We start from the raw sequence: 14,464 nt of genomic DNA on the forward strand, positions 1-14,464 counted from the left end.
AAATAAATAGCTAGATAAATAAATAAATAACATCTTTTAAAAAAAATTTCCTGTACATGCTATGATTGTTTCCTTTTTTGTCAACTGTTTGTTCTTTTTTACTGAAACATATTTGGCATAGAACATGTGTAAATGTAAGGTGTACAACATGTTGTTTTGATAAATTTATATATTGTAATATGATTGCCATTGTGATTGTTTGCCTTTTTAAAAATTTCCAGTTGTATTCCCTTTCTCCTTGCATTATCTGTGCTTTGTGCTTTTTTTTTAGAAGATTTTATTTATTTATTTGAGAGAGAGTGAAATCAAGACAGATCACAGAGGGAGAGGGAGAAGCAGACTCTCCTCTGAGCAGAGCCTGATGTGGGGCTCGATCCCCGGACCCTGGGATCATGACCCAAGCTGAAGGCAGACACTTAATCAACTGAGCCATCCAGGTGCCCCCGTTTTTTATTTTTGTTTTTTTTTAAAGATTTTATCTATTCATTTGAGAGAGGGAGAGACAAGCATGAGCGGGGTCAGGGGCAGAGAGAGAAGCAGACTCCCTGCTGAGCAGGGAGCCTGATGGTTGGGCTCAATTCTGGGACTCCGAGACTGTGACCTGAGCTAAAGGCAGACGCTTAACTGACTGAGGCACCCAGGCACCCCTCTGCTTCTTTAAGTTGTCCTAAATTACCAGGGATAGTGTCAAATCTCAGATTACCATTTTTTCCCTGGGGAACCTTCCTTGACCCCTCGGTCTTCTCTCTCCAGACTTGCCTGGGCCTCAGCTGTCATCCAGCGTCTGACTTCCCTACTGTCCTGAATTATATCCTCTGCTTCCTAGTTTCAATATCTTCCTATTTTTTAGTGGAGGTGGATCATCTTAATGGTTTTTGGCATTGGACTGTAGATACTAGATAGCTTTTTTTTTTTTTTAAGATTTTATTTATTTGTCAGAGAGAGAGAGATGGAGAGAGCATAAGCAGGGGAAGCGGCAGACAGAGGGAGAAGCAGGCTCCCCGCTAAGCAAAGAGCCGGATGCGGGATTCAATCCCAGGACCCTGGGATCATGACCTGAGCCGAACGCAGCCACTTAACCAACTGAGCCACCCAGGTGTCCCTAGATACTAGATAGCTTTATCCCATTGGGAATATTCCTGCAATCAGGCAGGATGCCAGGGCCTGTTTGCTAAGCATGGGGCTAGTCATTGGATTAACGAACAAAACCTACATCTCTGTTGCCAGCAGTCCACTATCTGGTCTTGGAACCTTGGATCTCCTGCCTGCCCTAGCACACGCTGTCTCTCCTTTGTGTTCACAAATGTCCTTCATTGTTGACTAAGTTAGTGCCTTCTCCGTCTTTATATTTTCTTGCCCCACCCTTGCTGTTTTTCACCTGGAATACTTCTGGCTTTTGGTATGACTTCTGCTGATTTCATCTCAACAATTACCTGCTTGTTTTGTAACTTTTTAAACTTGAGTCCTGGAGGGGCCTCACTGCACTCATTGTGGTGAATAGTGTAGAAATGGAATAAGGAAAAATGTATCTTCAGATAGGAGTCTCCTTCTAAACAGAGAATCAACTTTACCTAAAGAGAAATGACAAAGGATTTCACCTAGACCAAAAAATACCTTTGTTTACTTAGGTAGTATGTTATTTATATATATATATATATTTTAAGATTTTATTTATTTGACAGAGAGAGACACAGCGAGAGAAGGAACACAAGCAGGGGAGTGGGAAAGGGAGAAGCAGGCCTCCTGCGGAGCAGGGAGCCCGATGTGGGGCTCGATCCCAGGACCCTGGGATCGTGAGCTGAGCCGAAGGCAGACAGTTAACAACTGAGCCACCCAGGCGCCCCGGCGTATTTGAATTTTAAGGGAGAGCTAAAGTTTCTTGCATAAAGCTTAGCCTTCCATTGAAGTGTTTAGGGATGAAGTATAATGATGCCTGCAACTTACTGTGAAATAAGATGTATAAATGAACAGATAAGGGATGGATTCATCGATTGACATGTGATAAAGCAGCTTACTGTGAAATAAGATGTATAAATGAACAGATAGGGGATGGATTCATCAATTGACATGTGATAAAGCAAATGTAGCACAATTATAGAATCTAGATTAATTGTAGAAAGGGCGTGAGTGTTTCCCAAAAAATTCTTACAACTCTTTTGAACGAAAAAGGTTATAAAACGTTATGGGGGCTCTCAGCCACTTGTTCGTCAAACTACGACGATCTGTGAGGTGCTTTCATGTTTTATCTCAGACAACCCGTGGAGTTGCCAAGTGAGACAGTGAGGGCTTAGAAAGGTTGAATGATAGGCTTACAGCCCCACAGCTAGTGGGGACTGAGCCAAACCTGGAATCCAGGTCTACCAATTCAGGAGAGCCTGTGTGGTGTGGTAAAATAACACCCAGTTTCCATTCATAATCATCTTTGGAACCCAGGGATTCCAAGAGCAGTCTCTTGTTCACAGAGATAACTGAGTCCCCCAGGACCACTCCTGGCATGCAGCTGTGCTTAGTCCCACCCACATCCTTATTCCATCAATAGTCTCCTGATCAGAAGTACGGCTAGGAGATCAAAGTGGGTCAGAAAGACCCCTCTTAACTGCTGAGACATACAAGCATTACGCTAAAAACTACACTGGAGATACTTGGCCTTGATTTCAAGCCTAATCACAAGTAATTTACTCTCTTTTTTTTTTTTTTTAAGATTTTATTTATTTATTCATGAAAGACAGAGAGAGAGGCAGAGGGAGAAGCAGGCTCCCCGCTCCGATGCCGGACTCGATCCCAGGACCCTGGGATCATGACCTGAGCCGAAGGCAGACGCTTAACCGACTGAGCCACCCAGGCATCCCAATTTACTCTCTTAAATAGAAGCGCCAACGTTATGTTTCCAGTTGCTGTAGCCCAAGAACACATCTTTACTCAGGAGGTGTAAAATCCGGATGCCATGCAAATATCTGAAGAGAAAAACACTGCAATCACTAATTCATAAAAGTTTGAGGGGGGGAAAAAACCCTTTATGCTAAGCTTGACACTTTTGTGCACTAGGTGCAGAGTGAGCATGGGGCAGGATGGTTCCCCACCTGAAGCCGTTGTTCTCCTTCCTGTGGTCACCTTCAAGATTTTAAGACCAAAGAGTGCCAACAGTGGCTAGACACCATGTGCGTCTCCTTGCCAGATGTCTCATCGGCACTGGGTAAAAGAATCCTTGGATGAGCTCCCCCGCCGCACCGGGGATAGGCCCAAGGTGTGTTCTTGCATGTGGGGACCCCATCTCTGAGGAACAGGAGAGTTACAGGCCAGAAAGCAGAATGCTCTAATGGAGAGAACAATCCAAGGGGGGGAAAAAGCCAGGTAGGTAAATGATTTGCTGGGAAGAAACTCCCAAGTGGGACTTGGAAGTGGGAGCAGGAGCCTCAGAAAATGGGGTCAGCCTTCAGATGGCCTTTCAGATTCCTGCCTCCTTCCAAAGGACCAGCTCTGTGCTCCCTTAACTCAGAGCTTTGTTTTCCTTCAATGCCTACTTCCTTTCCATTCCTTATCCCCCAAATGCATAAACTTTGCCTTTTCCCTTCCAAAGAAAACATTTCTTGTGAGCTCTATCACCCACATTCTTGAAATATATCTGGAAAGTACCGGAAATGAACTGGGGGATCCTGGCCTCCCAAAACAAGGATCGGCTCCGAGAGCCCTACTGCAGGCCGCCGCCACCTCGGCCTCTTGCCAGAGCGGTGGATCCACTGATGGGCTTCCAAGGCATACTTGCGCTTAAAACCTTTCCCACACTGTGGACAGGGGAAGGGCCGGCTGTCAGAGTGAACGCGCTGGTGACTGAGGAGGAGAGATGAGTAGGTGAAGCGGAGGCCACAGTCTGGGCAGGGGTAGGGCTTCTCGCCCGTATGCGTGCGCCTGTGGATAGCCAGCAGGGAGCTGTAGGCAAAATGGAGGCCACAGCTGGGACAGCTGTAGGGCTTCTCGCCTGTGTGCTTGCGCTGGTGGATGGCTAGCAGGTAGGGGTAAGTGAAGCGGCTTTTGCAGTCTGGGCATGGGTAGGGCTTCTCCCCCGTGTGAGTCCGTCTATGGATGGCCAGGGAACCCCTCTGGCGGAAACGTCGTCCGCAATCAGGGCAGGAGTAGGGCTTTTCGCCCGTGTGGATGACCCGATGCTGGAGCAGATACTTGCGCTGGCAGAAGCGAGCTTGGCACTGGTCACAGGGGAAGGGCCGCTCCCCAGAGTGGACCCGCTTGTGGTTGGCCAGGAGGGAGGGGTAGCTGAAGTTGCGGCCACAGTCTGGGCAAGAGTAGGGTGATCTGCGGGTCGTGGTATCCTTGAACCAAGGCTTGACTGGGCTCCGCCCTGAGTTCCAGCAGAGCGCTGGGCAGGAGGCTCTGTGATTGGCACCAGGTGGCCTGCTGGATGGTAACCACTCCTCGAGAGACACTTCCTCATGCTCCATCTCTTTTTGCTTTGGACTCTTCTTCAGTTCTTCTTTCTCTTCACTCTCATCCCTGGATCCTGAGACAGGGAAAAAGATAAGACTTGAAACTCACGAGCACGTTCCATACAGTGGCCTTCCCTGGGAGGCAGCATGAGTGTCTGAGTATATGGCAGTCTTTGAGACGGGGGGCCTCATCAAGCCCAGAAAGCCACCCTGGAGTAAAAGCAAAATTCATCGTCTGGCTGGTGTTAACACAAGAAAGCTCTGAAAACTGGAGATAAATGGAGGTGTCAACAATATTGAACCCCTACTCTGTCAGGCAATGAGGGTGGTGATGGTCCCAGCCTTCATAGAGCTTACAGTCCTGAGCCTGTTTATGATCCCTTTGCAAAACAGCCATTAAATGATCTCCCTTGGTGCCATTCAAGGCCATCGCCAAAATGTCTACACTTGGACTGTACTCCAGGTTCCACGGGAAGACCTGGGAACAAGCATTTATTATGACATGGCTGCAGAGAAAACACCTTTTCTTGATTTTAAGATCGCTGATGAATGACATCATTACAGTGTGAACCACATAATATCCAAAAGGAACATTTGTCTTCATTTTATTACACAACAAAAACCAAATTACGGATGTGTTTCTCCTTTCCTTTGGCTGCCCTGGCAACTCAGGCACTATTTTGCACTAAACAGGATTCCCTGTATAATTAAGTGGTGCTATAAGTCCCAATTTAGCTCTTCTATGAGCCATTTTGCAGTGACACTGGAACTTTCTGGAGATGAGGTGTAGGGAGACACGATGGGGCTTTGGAGGGGGCGGTGTGTACTGTGGATCCGAGTTGGGGGAGGGGGTTCTCCAAGGTCCCATACTGGGTTTGACGTGAAGTACCTGTTATCTTCCCCCTGTCTCTGATGACAGCTGCTGGGGTCTCACCCTCTGGATCCTGGGCCTCCGCGCTCCACGCCTCCACCTCTCCTTCCACCCAAGAAATAAAAGCGGGTTTAGGGCCTGAAAATCCTGCGGAAGGGAAACATTGGGTTCGGCTGGGAACCCGAGAGGGGAGGATGAGGGTGCTTCCCCAGTGCCCCACACTTCCAGCCCACTTGTCTCTGGGGACATCAGTTAGTCCCCCCTTCCCACGGATTACTGGGTCCTGGCTGGACCGCCGGGCCTCACCGAGCGCGCCCAGGAGGCCGTAGGTCTCCCGCATCACGTCCCGGTATAGGGCCCTCTGCGCGGGCCGCAGACAGCCCCACTCCTCGGGGGAGAAGTACACGGCCACGTCCGCGAAGCTCACGGCCCCGGGGCTGCTTTCTCTCGTCGGCCCGCTCCCGGCCTCCCCGGGTACACCCGCCGGGAGCCGGGCCACGGGCGGCGCCATGGGCAAGCTCTCCAGGGCTACGCCAAGAAAGGCTTCCGGAACATGTGGAAACCCTAGAGCCTTCCTGTCTTCTGAAAAAGTCCTTAAGGGCCAGAGCACTGCCCTTGACCAACATGGCGTCCCTCCAGCCTCAACCTCCCTTGCCTTTCCTGTCTGCCGTTAGGTACCAAGGGGAAAACCAGAAGGGAGGTTGGAGCCGCAGCGCCCCCAACCGTAGATGACGTGCGTTGATTGGACAGCGCTGGGTGGACTGGGGAAGAAGGAAGGCTCTGATTGGTCATGTCGGAGCGGCCTATTTGAAAGGCTGAAGGGCAGGGAGCGACTGGTCTGAAGGTGGCGGGCGCTGAGGGGGCAGTAGGCTCTCTTTTCACCTGGCTTTTCCCGGACAGGTCCTAAAAAAAGAGGGTTTGACGGGTTGGAGCTACTCCCTTTTACTACTACATGAGACCTGTTGCGAGCAGATGCCGATGTCCCGGGCTTGGAGGTGAGTAAAAGCCGACGGGCTAAGACTGAGGCCGATTCTGGAGATGTTGGAAGTGAGGGATGGCCCGTCCCCGCCTGCTCTGGGTACTCAGGGCAAGGCTACCCCGGTTCCTACCGGTATTTGATTTGGCCCATGGCCCGAGGTCACAGATGTCCTGCCTTTCACAGACGCAGCAGCTGAGGAACAGAAAGCCTAGGTGACTACACCGGCGGCAGAGCCAGATTGAAAGTTATTTTCTGGCTTCTAGGTTCAGCTAAGTGTTAAGGCTTAGCTAAGTGCTTACTGTACCCTGTCTCAATCGGAAAACTTGTGTTTAAATTACAGCTCATAAATGAGTAATAAAACTGGGAAACGAATCAGATCATCTCTTAATCTGTTTTTCAGACTTTTCCAACTAATATAGGAGCAGCGAAGGAAAGTTCTAGAGATATAACAAAAAAGCTGACCATCCCCACAGTGAAACCACTTTGAAGACATAGTATAGCTTTACAATTCATGTGACTATGCATTCTATTTCATAATATAACCACATTCAATAGAATGCAGAGTCAAAAGTAAGATTTGCAAATGTTGAATGCTCTTACACTGTAGGTGGAGTGTAAGTTGGTACAACTACTTTGGAAAACTGGCAGTATCTACTAAAGCTAAATATATGCATACCTATGACCCAGCAATACCACTCCTCCCTGTCTACCCAACAAAAGCGCATACATATGTTTACTGAAAGACATGTGCTCAAATGTTCACAGCAACACTAGTTGCAACAGCCAAAACCCAGAAACTATCCACAACAGTAGAAAAAGGAATTAAAATATTGTGGAACATTCATGGGAATACTATTTACAGAATACTATTCGTAGAATACTGCTCAGAAATGAGAATGAATGATATAGAATTACAAGCATAATGTGGATGAATCTTGCAGACATGGTGTTGAGCAAAAGAAGCCAGACACAAAATAATATGTAATATGTGATTCCATTTATATAAAATACAAAATTTGGTAAAACTAATCCAAGCTATTACTAATCCAAGTTTTTTGTTTGTAAAGTGCTGATAACATTCTGTTTCTTGATCTAGATGCTGGTTACACGGAAGTGTTCAGTTTGTGAAAATTAACCTGCAGACTTATGTATGTGTGTTATGCTTCAATTAAAAAAGTCTCCTCCCTCTAGTCTTCCTTCCCCTTCCTAGAGGCAACCTGCTTCTTGTGTCCTTCTGGAGATAATTTAGGTACATAAAAACATACTTTTTTTTCTTTTCACAAGTAGCATAATAAACACACTGTTCACTTTGCTTTCTTTTCTCACTTTATACATCTTGTAGATTGTTTAATTTCAGCACATATAGATTGCTTTTTTTAATGGCTGCATACATAGTGTCCCACTGTATGGATAAAACGTTTATTTAGTTCATTTTCTGTTGATGAGCAATTAGTTTGTTTCCAGTCTTAACTACCATAAGATACTGCAATCACATCCTTAGATATACTTCTTTAGATGCATATATTAGCATGTCTGTAGAATAAAATTCTAGAAGCAGAATTGCTGATTCAAAGAAGATTTTCTCCCAAATCTACAAGAAGCATTGATATATCCAGAAGATATATTTATTTTGTATCTTCAAGCTGCCCAGTTTTGAGAAGCGTGGTTTTAAGGTCTTTTATTTATTCAGGTGACATGGCAGACAGAGTAATGGACACCAAAGATGTCCATGTTCTAATCCCTGAAATCTGTGAATATGTTATATTGGCAAACAGGACTTTGCAGATGTGATCAAGCTAAGGATTTTCAGATGGGAAGACTATCTTGAATACCAGCGTGTCCAATGTAATTACAAAGATCCTTATAAAAGGGAGACGGGAGGCTCCTCTGGGCTCGGAGCTAGTTTGCAGCGACATGGCTAAAATGCACCAAGAAGGTCAGAATTGTCAGTAAATACAGGACCCATTGTGGTGCCTCTGTCAGGAAAATGATGAAGAAAATCGAAATAAGGGGCGCTTGGGTGACTCAGTCAGTTAAGCATCTGCCTACAGCTCAGGTCATGGTCCTGGAGTCCCAGGATCAAGCCCTGCATCGGGCTCCCTGCTCTGTGGGGAGTCTGCTTCTCCCTCTCTCTCTGCTCCTTACCCCCCCACTCATGCTCTCTCTCTCTCTCACTCTCTGAAATAAATAAAATCTTAAAAAAAAAATTGAAATAAGCCAGCACTCCAAGTACATTTTTGCTCCTTCTGTGGCAAACCAAAGATGAAAACACGAGCTGTGACGATCTGGCATTGTGGTTCCTGCATGAGAATGATCGGTGGCGGTACCTGGACCTACAAGACCGCTTCTGTTGTCCATCAGAAGACTGAAGGAATTTTTTTCATTTGAAACATTGCTAGCCTATAATAATGAGTTAATTTATGTAAACAAAAAAAAATGGGAGGGAGGAGGCAGGACGATCAAAGTCGAAAAAGATGGGACAACAAAAATGGGAGTGATGGATTGCTGGAAAGGGGACACAAACCAAGGACTTTGGGCAGCCTCTAGAGGCTGGAAAAGGCAAGGAAAGGATTCTCCTCTAGAGATTGGCAATGCAACCTTGCTAACACCTTGATTTTAGTCCTGTAAGACCTATTTTCAGACTTCTGACCTACAGAATTGTAAGATAATAAATTTGTGTTATTTTAAACCACCTAGTTTGGTAATTTCTTATAGTAGCAATGGGAAACTAATCCAGGTAACATTATGGAGGAGCTATTTCTGAGCTTTCTCGGGTACTGTATTGGGTGTGGGAGCACTCTCCCAGCTCTGAATTCAAGAATTGAAGAACTGAAAGAAGCATTACTCAAAGAGATTATGGCTGAATGAAAGAAGCCGTGGACAGAAGGATACACACTGTAGGATTCCAGTTATATGACATTTTATAACAGGGTAAATGAATCTGTGGTGGGGACACAATTAGAGAAGGAGTTGTCTCTGGCGGGATGGGGATGGGTTTAACCAGGAAGGGAACTTTGTTGGGTGATGGTAGTGTTCTATATCCTGATAGAGGTTTGGGTGTAAGCATTGTCAACGCTCAGCAAATACACACTTAAAATTTGTTTGCATTTTATTCTATGTCAGTTTATTTTTTTAAAGATTTTATTTATTTACTTGAGAGAAAGAGCACAAAGGGAGAGGGAGCACAGAGGCAGAGGGAGAAGCAGACTCACTGCTGAGCATAGAGATATATATATTCCAGGAATATATCCCACTTGGTCATAGTGTATAACCCTTCTAATGTGCTGCTTTGGTTTGCTAGTATTTTTTGAGGATTTTTCTATCAATATTTGTAAGGGATATTGGTCTGTAATTTTCTTATAATGTCTTTGTGTAGCTTTGGTATCAGTGTAAGAGTTCTTAAAATATATTCTAGACTCAAATCCCTTTTCAGATACATCAGTTGGAAATATTTTTTCCTATTCAGCAGACCATCTTTTAATTCTCTTCAAGATCTCTTTTGAAGGGGCGCCTGGGTGGCTCAGTTGGTTAAGCGACTGCCTTCGGCTCAGGTCATGATCCTGGAGTCCTGGGATCGAGTCCCGCATCGGGCTCCCTGCTCGGCGGGGAGCCTGCTTCTCCCTCTGACCCTCCCCCCTCTCATGTGCTCTCCCTCATTCTCTCTCTCTCTCAAATAAATAAATAAAATCTTAAGAAAAAAAAAGATCTCTTTTGAAGCACAAGTTTTAATCTTGATGAAATCAGTGTATCTTTATCTTTCATCACTTGTGCTTTTTGTGTCATATCTAAGAAACCATTGCCTGATCCAAGATCACAAAGATTGACATCTGTGTATACTGCTAAGAGTTTTATAGTTTTAGCTCTTACATTTAGGTCTATGGTTTGTCCATATTGAGTTATTTTTTTTCTTAAGATTTTATTTATTTGAGAGAGCACAGTGGGTGGAGGGGCAGAGGGACAAGCAGACTCCTCGCTGAGCACGGAGCCCATTGCAGGGCTCAATCCCAGGACACTGAGATCATGACCTGAGCCGAAGGTAGATGCTTAACCAACTGAGCCAACCAGGTCCCCAAATTAATTTTTATATATGGTTGAAGGTAGAGATCCAACTTCATTCTTTTGTATGTGTATATCTAGTCCCAACACCATTTGTTGAAAAGACCATTTCACTATTTGAATTGTCTTGGCAATTTTGTTGAAAATCAATTGATCATAGGGGTGCTTGGCTGGCTCAGTTGGTAGAGCCTGGGACTCTTGATCTGAGGGTCATGAGTTCAAACCCCACGTTGGGCATGGAGCCTACTTAAAAGAAATAAAGGGGGTGCCTGGGTGGCTCAGTCACTTAAATGTCTGCCTTCGGCTGAGGTCATAATCCCAGGATCCTGGAATCAGCCCCACATCGAGTTTCCTGTTCAGTGGAGAGTCTGTTTCTCCCTCTCCTGTGCCTCCCCCTGCTTGTGCTCTCTCTCTCAAATAAAATATTTTTTTAAAAAAGAAAAAGATCACTTGATCATAAATATAAGGGTTTATTTCTGGAAGGACATTTTCTCTTATTAAATAAATTCCTCGCATTTAATCATTCCATCCTTCAGTTGCAGAGGAGTGTCTGCTGTGACCTAAATGGGAGTATAATGACTTAAGTGAAAATGTTGTAAGGTCCTTATATTTTACCTATAGTTTGGAGATTTTGGTCAACATTAGATTTTTTTCCTCCAAAAGATAAAAACCTTTTAAATCCTTTAGCAAGTCCCTGTGAAAATACTGTACTGTGTACAATAAAAGTGAAAGGTGAGTACCTAATATCTGACAGCTGACTGAGCCACCCAGGTGCCCCAGTATTTTTCATTTTATTTATTTATTGATTTATTTGTTTGTTTGTTTATTTATTTATTTGACAGAGAGAGACAGCGAGAGAGGGAACACAAGCAGGGGGAGTAGGAGAGGGAGAAGCAGGCTTCCCGCCGAGCAGGGAGCCTGATGCGGGGCTCCATCCCAGGGCCCCGGGACCATGACCTGAGCCAAAGGCAGACACTTAAGGACTGAGCCACCTAGGCGCCCTGTATTTTTCATTTTATATTAAAAATAGGCAGGAGCACCTGGGTGGCTCAGTTAAGTGACCCACTTTTTTTTTTATATATAGATTTTATTTACTTATTTGACAGAGCAGCAGAGGGAGAGGGAGAGGCAGACTTCCCGCTGAGCAGGGAGCCCGATGTGGGACTCGATCCCAGGACGCCGGGATCATGACGTGAGTGGAAGGCAGACACCCAACCAACTGAGCCACCCAGGCACCCCAAGTGACCCGCTTTTGATTTTGGCTCAGGTTGGGATCTTGGGATCTTGGGGTGGTGAGATCGAGTCCTGCATGGGGCTCACACTGGGTGTGGAGCCTACTTGGGATTCTCTCTTCCTCTCCCTTTGCCCCTCCCCTGCTCTCTCGCTCTCTCTAAAAAAATTAAAAATAAACTAAAAAGTAGGCATACAGTGCTCGTTCAGCAGTACATATACTAAAATCAGAATGATACAGAAAGATTAGCATGGCCCCTGCTCAAGGATGACATGCAAATTCGTGAAGCATTCCATATTTTGTGCAGTCTCCCAGCAAATGGCCACCCTTCCCAGATGAACTTGGAGGAAACGATATGAGTCAAAGCACAACGTGTGGCACCGAATAATGAAAATTGTGGCATTTCACTAGAAAAATATTTAAAATAAAATAAAAATAGGCATACAGATAAGAGAAGTATTAGACTTAAGTTAGATATATGTGTTGAAAATTTAAGGGTAACTTCCAAGAGAATGTATTACTTTCTTTATTTTATTTTTTTAAAGATTTTATTTATTCATTTGACAGAGAGAGACACAGCGAGAGAGGGAACACAAGCAGGGGGAGTGGGAGAGGGAGAAGCAGGCTTCCCGCGGAGCAGGGAGCCCGATGCGGGGCTTGATCCCAGGACCCTGGGATCATGACCTGAGCCGAAGGCAGACACTTAACAACTGAGGCACCCAGGCGCCCCGAGAATGTATTACTTTCAAAGAACAAGGGGTGAAAACTTGCATAAAGAAAGAATATGTAGCAAAAAATCATTAAGTCAATATACAATGACAAATTGAGAAAAATATTTGCAAATTATATTCCAGAGGACTAATTTCTTATTAAAGAACCACAAATGCAGAAGACAAAGACTAACAACAGAAAAACAGGTAAAACAATATAAATGGCAATTCACGTAAAAGAAAATACAGCAATGTCTTAAAGCATTTGAAAAAATAATCACTCATAACAGGAACGCAAAGTAGAATTGCATGATGGTATTTTTCAGCTTTCAGATGAGCAGGGATCAAAAAGTTTTCTGATGGGGGCACCTGGGTGGCTCAGTCGGTTAAGTGGCTGCCTTCGGCTCAGGTTGGGATCGAGTCCCACATCAGGCTCCCTGCTCAGTGGAGAGCCTGCTTCTTCCTCTCCCTCTGCCTGCCTCTCTGCCTACTTGTGCTCTCTCTCTCTCTGTCAAATAAATAAATAAATAAAATCTTTAAAAGAAAAAAGTTTCTTTAAAAAAAAAAAGTTTTCTGATGGGGGAAAAAAGTTTGCTGAAGAGGGTGGGCAGGGGGAAGAAAGTTTGCTGACACTCCTGTCCCCAAATAGTCCCCCTCGTCACTTTCATCCCCTCATCCTGCACTGACCACTTCCTGATATTGTCTTTTTCTTTAGCCTGGAATCTCCATGAGGGCAAACACTATATTGTCCATTGTTGCATTTCCATCTCCGAGAACATTACACGGCCTGTGGCAGTTGCCTAAGATACTTGTTGAATGAAGGAATGAATGATACACTGAGGCACTCCCACATATTGCTGATGGGAGTGTAAATTCATGCAGCCTCCTTGGAAAGCAATTTGGTAATAACTATCAATATTGCAAATACAACATTCATGTATTTGTTTATTATTTAATGGGTACATAGTGTCTGGGATGATGAAAAGTTCTGGAAATAGTGGCAGCCTGTACAACATTGTGAATGTACTTAATGCCACTGAACTGTGTATTTAAAAATGGTGAACATGGCAAATTTTATGTATATTTTACCACAAAAAAATCTGCAATTTTGTGACTTCCACAGCAATTTAAGAGACCAACTTATTTTACTTCCAAAACTTACTTCTTGAACACCATTTATAGGAGATACGTACAAAGTATCCTGTGAATAGAATATTTTATTTGCAAGACTGACTCCTGGTTAGTAGCAGGCGAGACCCGGGACACAGACTTACCACCCGGCCACCGCTACAAGCGAGGTTACCCGATCCTGTTGTGACATCTTTTATTCTAGGTCCTCCTGTCCCTTTCACAGGTATGTTGACTTTCACTTTCAACTCTAGGAGAATTTCCTGGTCTTGCTTTTAATGAAATCTAAACCAGTAACTTCTCTGTTTTTTTTTTTAAAAAGATTTTATGTGTTTATTTGACAGTGAGAGAGGGAGAGCGCAAGCAGGGGAAGCTGCAGGCAGAGGCAGAGGGAGAAGCAGGTTCCCCTCCAAGAAAGGAGCCCGATGCGGGGCTCGATCCCACGACCCTGGGACCATGACCTGAGCTGAAGACAGATGCTTAACTGACTGAGCCACCCAGGTGCCCCTTCTCTGTGTTTGTTGTAAAGCTTTAATTCACAGGACAATTATGGTACTTTTTTTTTTTTTTTTTTTTGCATGTTCCCAGTTCTTGGAACTTGGGGAAATGTATACATTTCCCAAGAAACGCTGAGAAGGAAGTCCTATATGTACACACTAGAAGGAACCACAAGAGGCACCAGGAACACTAGAAGAAAATGATGCATGAAAACTAAGTTATGAGAGAGCTTCAGTAGGAAAACTAAGATAAATAAGGTAAAAATTAAATTACTGATTTGCTAACTAAGTCATGAGGCGTCTTAAAGGACTTTTTCAGTGGAGTAGTACCTTGTATTGCAGCCAGCTTTGGAGTCAGACCTGGCTTGGAATCCTGGTCCTTAGGTTTACCAGATATGTGATTCTGGACAAGTTATTTAATATTATCAGTGAGCCTCAGTTCCCTCCTCTATTAAAAGGAAATAATACCTACTGTCAGGTGTGCAATTTAAGGTTACCCATTGTTTCATGGATGCTGGCCGAAGACAAGAGAATCCAATGTCATAGACGAAAG

At 44.6% G+C, this 14,464-nt stretch overlaps 1 protein-coding gene and 1 non-coding gene across 7 annotated transcripts; one reads left to right on the top strand and one right to left on the bottom strand.

Moving 5' to 3' along the window:
- Positions 1-2,400: 2,400 nt before the first annotated feature.
- Positions 2,401-5,986, bottom strand: ZNF785 (zinc finger protein 785). Of its 6 annotated transcripts, none has more exons than XM_064592979.1 (4): positions 5,617-5,986; positions 5,329-5,483; positions 3,634-4,513; positions 2,402-2,954 (listed from the first exon to the last, which is right to left on the bottom strand). In XM_064592979.1, exons 1-4 carry the CDS (start codon positions 5,934-5,936, stop codon positions 2,861-2,863), a joined length of 1,449 nt encoding a protein of 482 aa, XP_064449049.1. In that variant the 5' UTR covers positions 5,937-5,986; the 3' UTR covers positions 2,402-2,860. The 6 variants fall into 6 exon arrangements, 5 of the variants coding, with proteins under 5 accessions (XP_054363564.2, XP_064449049.1, XP_045731297.2 ...); XM_045875341.3 differs by having other exon boundaries at positions 2,403-2,954; positions 5,329-5,415; positions 5,617-5,970; XM_045875338.3 differs by having other exon boundaries at positions 2,405-2,954; positions 5,329-5,457; positions 5,617-5,980.
- Positions 5,987-11,773: 5,787 nt separating this feature from the next.
- LOC123845071 (U6 spliceosomal RNA) lies at positions 11,774-11,878 on the top strand. The gene has a single exon (XR_006790918.1). It is a non-coding gene; the product is annotated as a U6 spliceosomal RNA (small nuclear RNA).
- Positions 11,879-14,464: the final 2,586 nt, after the last annotated feature.

The sequence above is a fragment of the Mirounga angustirostris genome, unplaced genomic scaffold (genome assembly GCF_029215605.1).
Source record: "Mirounga angustirostris isolate CCGP_5_RB_7025 unplaced genomic scaffold, mMirAng1.0.hap1 SCAF_5, whole genome shotgun sequence".
In the NCBI taxonomy this organism is placed as follows: domain Eukaryota; kingdom Metazoa; phylum Chordata; class Mammalia; order Carnivora; family Phocidae; genus Mirounga; species Mirounga angustirostris.

Coding starts and splice junctions, on each gene's coding strand:
- ZNF785 (XM_064592979.1), bottom strand. CDS start 5,936: ATGTTGGTCAAGGGCAGTGCTCTGGCCCTTAAGGACTTTTTCAGAAGA. Junction 5,484..5,616: donor CGGCCTCCTGGGCGCGCTCG/GTGAGGCCCGGC, acceptor TCGGGTTCCCAG/CCGAACCCAATGTTTCCCTT. Junction 2,955..3,633: donor GATCCCCCAGTTCATTTCCG/GTACTTTCCAGA, acceptor TTTTCTCTTCAG/ATATTTGCATGGCATCCGGA.